A 9,434-nucleotide genomic window follows, 5' to 3' on the forward strand; every position below is an offset into this window, starting at 1 on the left:
GAACCCCATACTGGAGTGTAAGACCTTCTTATGCTGGAAGTGCCTAGTAGTTATTTTGCAGCACCTGAACAATTCTACAATGTCCTTCAGGCCAGCATTTAATAGTTTCCAGCTGGCCTGAAAGGCCTTTGGTGGACTACAGACCAAAAACAGAGAAGAGGCTGTGAGATGTTCCTTTGCTGCCATCACTGCCCCTATGTAAATCTGACTATAGGCACATTGCAGGTTTTGATTCCTCCACGTGCGCTTAAGACGTATCCTGTTCTGTTTCATTGCTCTCAATGCCACTACAAAGAAGTCATTTTGGAGTGATTGCGTCAGCCTCCTGGGTCATCTCTGTTGACCAGGGATTTAACAGGACCACCAACTGTATCAGCTGGAAAATTCCCTAGTGCCCATGTTGGGGGCAGACCACTTTAATAAATTCCCCACCCTTTGCGGGGGGCAGCTTCTGCCAGTCTAAATTCCAGAAGCTTTGACCATGATAAAGGGACCCCAGTGGATTGATAACATGCCAGGACATTCCCATGGGTGTCATGGAATTCACCATCTCCTGAGTCACTTCAGATTAATTATCCTCAGCATGAATGTTTATGTAGACCAAGATCAGTAGCCTGGGGGACCTCTGCATCACAATGGAGACAGACCCAGTCAGCTCAGGTGGGGAGCCTGCTGAGTTGCAGGCTGGGCCGTACGTACATCAGCAGAACCCCCCATTTTTCCTGCAGGCCCAGCACAACATTCTAACATTCTAGCCTTCTAGCCAGACAGGCAGTTGGACCTAGAGAGTGAGATGAAATTCTTACAGCCCACAGCGACCCACCCTTCCTGGCATTCGGGTCTATCCTGATGCTGAACCAAGTACCCCAGTGGACATCACTGGGAGAAACTGTCTCCTCCACGCTCATCCAGCCTGCTCTTGGTAATGTATGCCAAATCAATCACTTCATTCGCTGCCAAATCATGAATGAACAGGACCTTACTTTGGCGGCATCATCTGGAGACAGGCTGGTAAGTTAGCCACCAAAACTGCCGACGTCAGGAGGGCTGCAGCACAGCACAGCTACTCATCATCTGGGCTGCATTCCTCTTACCTCCTACAGTCAGACTGGTCCCCTACCACAAGTCCTTCCACTGGCCCAAAAACTTTCCTCCCAGGCTCACATTCAGGCCTTACGAAGGGAAAAAGCAATCCCTCTGAGCAACAAAAATTTGAACAAAAGGTTACAGGGTGGCTCTTGCATCCCCCCATAGCAAGTCCTCCTAAAAGGACAACTCCTAGCCTTGCTTATTTTATTTATTTATTTATTTATTAAAACATTTCTATGCCGCCCCTTGCCGTAGCCTCGGGGCGGCTCACAACATAATAATATCTCAGGGTGGGGAAAGGAAGCAGGTGGAATAGCTCATTTTTGATGTAGCAGCGTCTCTCTCTCTCCTGAAGCAGGACCTTCCAGACTGCAATTTAGCCTTATAAAGCTAATAAACTATTAGTCTTTTAGCTGTCAAAAAGGTACAGAAAATCCATTTATGCTCATCATGTATTAACTTACACAAAGCAGGTAGATAATTTAAAAGAAAACATGAATCAAGGAATATTAATTAGCACACTAATATAAAATGTATCCATAGCATAAACCTCCTCCCAAAAGAAGCCATTACTGGACATTGCCAAATCATATGTTTAATGAAATATTAGCAATATTACACCTGCAGCAGTTAGTCAACTTAAGCAAACCTTATTTGAGAGATTTTGTGATATCCAGTAAACATGAAGCCAGAGTTTTCACTGAATAAAATGTAATCAGAGAGCTACTGAAACTTCATGGATGGATGTACTGCAGACAAACAATTTCTTAGCCTGATTAGGACCTTCCAATTCCTTAATACATTTGCACGTTAAGCCCACATTTATTCAGTCATAACCTCTCAGCCTAACTCACCTCACAGGGTGGTGGTGAAATAGAGAAGGGTTACAGAAGCTGTTCTAGATTCCTCCGAAGAGGAAAAATGGTGGGATATGAATGCACTATAATAACAATGTCTCTAGCAGCCACTGCTGTGGGAGGAACACTATCTGTCATCATCAGAACATGGTCTAGATTTTGTGATGCCAAATGCAATGAGAGATTCTGTCTGTCCAAAGGACAAAAGCCTCAGCAGCACCGATAATAAATTATATGCTTTTAGTGGATTTAGTCTCAGATCAGTGTTGCGGGATTATGCTGTAAGTATTTCTGCTTGTTAAAGAGCCCAAGGCCATTATGAGAGAAAGAAGGCAATCATCCTAACTTAGACCTTTTCTCTGTCTTAAGTGTACAAAACCAGGCTGAATCGAACGGAAGAAGCAAATGGATTTATTGTCTACCTCATGGAAGCACTGGAGGTTATTAAAAGAGGTAAAATTTCTCTCCTGAAGGGAAAAAAAGACAAAGTCAAAAGAAGAAAGCATTTTCTTCTAATAAAGCTCTGCATTATACAGTGGTACCTCGGCTCATGAACACCTCAGCTCACAACCAAAATCAGGTTGCGAACAGAAATTTCAGAAAAAAATTGCCTCGGGTCACAAGCTCTGCATCGGATGATAATCGTGATCACGCCCATCTTCCCTGCCCGAACATGACTGTGATTGCACCCATCTACGGCCGCGATGCCGCTCGTGCAGGAAAGACGGGTGCAATTGCGGTCATGCTCGGGGGGGGGGGGGGAATGGTCGCAATCTTTCTTGTTCTTTGTTACTTTGTTGTTCTTTGTCACTTTGTTTCAAATTTTTATGATTAAAAAATGGTTACAAAATGGATTAACCTTATTTACATTGAACCTTATGGGGAAATTTGACTTGGCTCATGACCAATTTGGGTTGCGACCAGAGTCCTGGAACGGATGAAGTTCATGAGCCAAGTTACCACTGTACTAGGTTAATGATATTTTAAACTGGGTTGTAGAAAACATGTGTGTCCCTTGAAAGCTTATTGGGGAGAGAAAGATTAGTAATAGCAGACAAGTTTCTCTACAATATATCTGGCTCATTATCCTTGTCGTATCCTGCACTCTGAAGACAAAGGCAAGTGTGGAACGCAAGCCATAGTCACAGGGTCTGCATGTGGGAACATTTCCCAGACTCTTTGGTAGGCAGTCAGCACACCAATTCACCCCGGTAAATTACCCAAATGGATTCCCATGAGATGCCAAGCAACCCTGGAAACTGACAGGTGATTAGGCTCATCTAGGTTGCTCTCCTCTCCTCTCCTCTCCTCTCTGCTGTGCCAACAGGGGTAAAGTGCAGCAGAGAGGGCTGGGCCATTGAGCAGGCACCCATGCTGCCTGCTCCAGAGACAACCGCTACAACAGGAGGAGAGCTGGCCGGGCATGGGACACAGGGCAGTCAGCTGGGTGCTGCTGCAAAAAGGAGAAGCACCGAGCAGCTGGTTTCCTCACTGTTCCTGAGAGGCATTCACTCAAGCAGGCGTAAAGAATGGAGAACCTGGGTGCCCCCCGGATGCTCCATTCTTGGCATATCCCCACCTAACCCAGGCCAGCCCTTCCCCACTTCTGCTGGAGAGGAAGCCCCTCTGGCAGGGGCAGGGAAGAGGGAAACCCCATGAGCAACCCCTCTTGCTCAGAAACTTTTACTTCAGTGCCCATCTGGGATCAGCATGAAGTGGAACATCTCAGAAGGCTGGCATTCCAAGGAGCCGTAGGCATTATGCTGCAGTTCTACAGCAATTCCACCAATCGCATTTATGAGATAAAATGGAAGATCTTCCCACAATGCCACAGTTGATCTTAAGTTGCAGGTTTCATTAAGGAACCATCCCTTCTACAGACTGGAGTCTTCCAAGTGCTCTGTCCTCATACCTTTAAGGAAGCGGTGGAAAACCTCAGGTCCAGGTGCCAAATTAGGATTCCCCGAACAGCTGTCTCATGCCTTTCTCCAAAAACTTTCGCAGCTTTTGTGCAGTTTCCTCCATTCTATAATGCTTTCCCTAATAGTTGCAGTAAGAGCATTAAAGGTGCAGGTATTTTTGCCCCGTCACCTTTGCCTGCTTCCCTGTTCCTTTTGCCTTTGGTTATACCCACTGCTAGAATGAAGCTCTTGAGAGCATCTCCAGAAATGAATTCTGCCCTTGGACTGTTTCTCCCACACTGCTTTAAGCCATCTGTGCATTATCCTTGGCATGAGAAAACAGGCAACCTTCTCAACTCACCCATAGTTGCTTTCCTTTACAAGGGGCTTCCTTTCTGAACCCACAAGTGCCACCCAGAGTACCAAGCTGAGATTTACATAAGATTCTAAGCAAGCACATGAAGAAGTCTGTGGAGTGCCTTTCTGTGTTTTGTTTTTTCCTTCATGGTAGTTTTTCTGGATTGTCACATAAGCCAAAGCAATTTCAGAACTGGTGCTTCTGTGCACATAAAAGTATATTCAGAACATCAGCGTGAATGAGAGCCAGCTAACATTCAAAATATGAACAAATCTTTTCACAGGTCCTAAGAGATCAATCATCCTGCCCTCCTTGGTTTGGTTCCCCCAAACTACAGATCCAAGGAAAAGAAGTGGCAAAATTAAATCTCATAAGCCACTGAGAGTGCATATATCGAGTGAGCAGCTGAGTTCTGCAAGTCTGACTATCTTTTCCTAACATCCTTCTACCACTGGAAAAAAAGGCTTCTAAGCTCACAACTGCAATATTGGTTGAGGCTATTTCCTTTACTTATGAAACCCAGGAACCACCAATCCCTTCAGCTTTAATGGCATATTCTAGTGGTCCTATTGAACACTAGAATTAGAAACCTCACAGAAGCCAACTAAAGCATTGTTACTTGGTCTACTGAAACTTAATTTATCAAACACTTCAAGTTAGATGCTTATGCCCCTGCATACTTTGGCCACAGGTTTGCACCTTTTCTATCAAGCAGCAGAGTGTCTCAGCCAGGAAAGAATTCTGCTCTATATCCCATCCCAGCATATGCCACTGCTGGGAGAGAAAGGAACACTGGACACAGGGATGATACCCTGTTCTATTTAGGGTTGTCTCTCTCTTGGGTATTCTCAGTGTTTGAAGGATATGTGAGGGGCAGTTTGTGGGGATTCCAGGGTTTTCAGCATAAGATTATTTGTTCCGAAGGCTGACCTTTGGACTTGTCTTTTTCTTTCTTGACAGCACTCCATTACCTACATGGAGTAGTGTTCCAAAGAACACACTGCTGATACTGCATTGCAATGTATTTTTAGTTTTTGCTATGCCCCACATAAAAATGCTGTAGAGATTCAACTGCTGTTCCAAATTCAAACAGAAAATAATGGCACAAATGTACATCGCATTACATTGTGTTCTCCATCTTTCCTGAAAATCTTGAAAAAGGTAGAGGAGTCAAAGCTGTTTCTAAAATTATAACAGAGATTTAAATATTGAATGTGTATACCAACTTTCATTGCAATATTACTAAAATAAGGTAGTTTGCTTTTTTCTCTCCTCCCTTTTGAAAATAGCTTAATAAGGCAAACTGATATGCAAAACTGAAATGCAGAATTTGTCCTGAATGTGTTGAGCAGTTCCACAGTGAGAAACAAATGAAATATTGAAAGGTTTAGGTCATGCTTTACTCAGTCAAAGAAATACATCTGGTTTTTTAAGCAGTAACTTTCAATGCATTGATATGATAAAACATCAAGGATGTTCATCCAATTAAAATTGGTTTATTGATTGATCATTTGCCTTCCAAACCATGAATTAATAGAATATATTTGCCTATTACCAACACCTCTGCCCAGTGCCTGGTGCTGGCCAAGTCCCCTTCTCAGCACCAGTAAAAAGGGAGGGTGGGTGGGTGTGTGAGAAAGAGAGAGAGAGAAAGGACATAAGATCTGAAGATGGCCTGATGAGAGTCAGTCTGTGTCCCTGCGTGGTCATCTAGTTTGGCACCCCGGCAGGTGATGATGGCTTTTGTTTTTTTAAAGAAAGGACTCAGTGAGCAGCTGACTTATGAAGCATTCCTAACATTCTTAGGTGGTAGTAAGTCCCATTGAACTCAGAGTTGTTTACTTTCAGCTAGATATGCATTCAATTGCACTATTCCTAAGTAGATGCCAAGTCCATCTTTAGTAGTCCAAATTATTGTAGAAGATTGAAGGGCCAGGCTACCTTGAAGTAAATGAACTAATCTGCCTGCAGTCCTACTGGCACTAAAGAAAATTGCACCCAGCAAACTTTTAAATATGGCTCCTACTTCATAGCCTGGCTTCAAAAGTCTGTTCATGTTTTATCTGATTCCTACAGGCAATAACATAAATCCACAAAGTAATATCCTCACATTTTTCAGTCCCATAAAATGCAAGGACTCTTTGCATCTAGAGGAGAACAAGGACTACCTGATCTGGGGTCTTGACAGTGACATGTGGTCTACAAAGGAAGGGTATGTACTTTATTTCATTCATTAGATTCATTTTCTGCATTAACAGGTCCACGAATATGAAACTATAGACAACACAGTTCTATGTAATGCCTGCCCACCCGCTCCTGCAAACACATGCAAAAAAGCATGTTACTCCCAAGCTCAGTTTGCATGGAAGAAACTCATTTGATACATATGCTCAAAATGCAATGGATGAATTACCACAGCAGACCCAGAGCTAAGTTTTTGTACATCTACAGTATATCACAGAAGTGAGTATACCCCCTCACATTTTGTAAATATTTTATTATATCTTTTCATGTGACAACCCTGAAGAAATGACACTTTGCTACAATGTAAAGTAGTGAGTATACAGCTTGTGTAACAGTGTAAATTTGCTGTCCCCTCAAAATAACTCAACACACAGCCATCATTGTCTAAACCACTGGCAACAAAAGTGAGTACACCCCTAAGTGAAACTGTCCAAACTGGGCATTATTAGCCATTTTCCCTCCCTGGTGTCATGTGACTTGTTAGTGTTATAAGGTCTCAGGTGTGAATGGGGAGCAGGTGTGTTAAATTTGGTGTTATCGCTCTCACTCTCTCATACTGGTCACTGGAAGTTCAACATGGCACCTCATGGCAAAGAACTCTCTGAGGATCTGAAAAAAAGAATTGTTGCTCTACATAAAGATGGCCTAGGCTATAAGATGATTTCCAAGACCCTGAAACTGAGCTGCAGCATGGTGATCATGACCATACAGCGGTTTAACAGGACAGGTTCCACTCAGAACAGGCCTCGTCATGGTCGACCAAAAAAGTTGAGTGCAGGTGCTCAGTGTCATATCCAGAGGCTGGCTTTGGGAAATAGACGAATGAGTGCTGCCAGAATTGCTGCAGAGGTTGAAGGGGTAGTGGGTCAGCCTGTCAGTGCTCAGACCATACACCACACACTGCGTCAAATTGCTCTGCAGGGCTGTCATCCCAGAAGGAAGCCTCCTCTAAAGATGATGCACAAGAAAGCACGCAAACAGTTTGCTGAAGACAAGCAGACTAAGGACATGGATTAGTGGAACCATGTCCTGTGGTCTGATGAGACCAAGATAAACTTATTTGGTTCAGATGGTGTCAAGCGTGTGTGGCAACAACCAGGTGAGTACAAAGACAAGCGTGTCTTGCCTACAGTCAAGCATGGTGGTGGGAGTGTCATGGTCTGGGGCTGCATGAGTGCTGCCGGCACTGGGGAGCTACAGTTCATTGAGGGAACCATGAATGCCAACATGTCCTGTGACATACTGAAGCAGAGCATGATCCCCTCCCTTCGGAGACTGGGCCACAGGGCAGTAGTCCAACATGATAACGACCCCAAACACACCTCCAAGACGACCACTGCCTTGCTAAAGAGGCTGAGGGTAAAGGTGATGGACTGGCCAAGCATGTCTCCAAACCTAAACCCTATCGAGCATCTGTGGGGCATCCTGAAACGGAAGGTGGAGGAGCGCAAGGTCTCTAACATCCACCAGCTCCATGATGTCGTCATGGAGGAGTGGAAGAGGACTCCAGTGGCAACCTGAGAAGCTCTGGTGAGCTCCATGCCCAAGAGGATTAAGGCAGTGCTGGAAAATAATGGTGGCCACACAAAATATTGACACTTTGGGCCCAATTTGGACAGTATCACTTAGGGGTGTACTCACTTTTGTTGTCAGCGGTTTAGACATTGGCTGTGTGTTATTTTGAGGGGACAGCAAATTTACACTGTTATACAAGCTGTATACTCACTACTTTACATTGTAGCAATGTGTCATTTCTTCAGGGTTGTCACATGAAAAGATATAATAAAATATTTACAGAATGTGAGGGGGTATACTCACTTCTGTGATATACTGTATATACACCTCCCTAAAGAAGTGTTTACCGCTACATAGGTCTTACAAGCCATGGAGCGTCTCTGACTATAGTAAACATCTTCCAAGAAGTGGCCTAACTATTACTGCAAAGCCCCTCTGAGTGATATTCCCAGAGTGAAGTAATTAGAACCCTTTGTATTGTTGGTTCCTACATAGCTTCAGAAACATATAAAGCTGCCTAGATCAGCTTGATTGATATTCAGTTGCCACAGGAAGCATGAAGAGCCCTGTACCTGAAAGCTCTGTTGTAGTTTATTTCTCTTAGGTTGGTTCTTCCTGGAGATTGTTCCTCACTGTCACTATCACCAACCTTTAGGGAAATTTAAACATCTCATATTATTCCTAAATTTATTCAGGATGCAGCTCTTGGGCTCAGCAGGTGGATCCTGAGGTGTTCTGCCAGAGAGAGACTTTTCATTCCCTTGAGGCCGTATCTTCATAATGTAATGAGAAAGGAAGACCTATAGTATATGTGCTGCTATCCAGTGTCCTGAGGCACTAGTGGCATCCTTTCCTCAGCACTTAGCCCAACCAGGCTGCCTATGCGCTAAGAAACTAAGAGTCCATATTTCTCCCCTCTCCTTTGCAGGTACAGCTACTTCATTAGCAAGGACACCTGGATCGAGAAGTGGCCAAACAATGATGAATGCCAAGATGAAGAATACCAAGACCTATGCAATCAATTCATTGAGTTCTCCACTGTAATGAACTTTTTTGGCTGTCAGGCCTAACTTCAGAAGTGCCATTTGCTCTGGGGATGACTTTCTTCCCAAAGTTTCAACTTCATATAATTGTTACTCTTCCATTTTCCCATCCTGTGGTTTATTTAATAAACCAAGACTTGATTTCTTACTGTGGAACCTTGTGTACATCATCACTTCCACCACCTCACATGCTACACTAAAGTTACTTAGACAGAGAAACTGATTTACACCTATAGTATAGATTAGCTGAGAGGTCTCCAATCCTTTTGGATACATGGCCACATTTAGGAAACTGCTTTAGGTGTCCCCAAAAATCCCTTTCATGGTGGATGTAGCAAATCATCACGGGCACCTGGGCTGGTTTGTATTAACTATGTATTTTCAAAGGTGGCAGCAAATTCAGAGAATCGAACAGAATGATGATAGA

At 43.8% G+C, this 9,434-nt stretch overlaps 1 protein-coding gene across 1 annotated transcript in view; it reads left to right on the forward strand.

Moving 5' to 3' along the window:
* Positions 1-9,155, forward strand: part of LOC123030054 (A.superbus venom factor 1-like) — a 126,948-nt gene extending 117,793 nt beyond the window's left edge. The window contains exons 38-40 of the mRNA XM_044443616.1: positions 2,316-2,399; positions 6,282-6,417; positions 8,893-9,155. Coding sequence (XP_044299551.1) covers positions 2,316-2,399; positions 6,282-6,417; positions 8,893-9,034 — 362 coding nt within the window. The 3' untranslated portion in view covers positions 9,035-9,155. The remainder of the gene's footprint in view (positions 1-2,315; positions 2,400-6,281; positions 6,418-8,892) is intronic.
* The last annotated feature ends 279 nt before the right edge of the window (positions 9,156-9,434 follow it).

Source organism: Varanus komodoensis, unplaced genomic scaffold (assembly GCF_004798865.1).
Source record: "Varanus komodoensis strain SLA01 unplaced genomic scaffold, ASM479886v1 scaffold42, whole genome shotgun sequence".
NCBI lineage: Eukaryota > Metazoa > Chordata > Lepidosauria > Squamata > Varanidae > Varanus > Varanus komodoensis.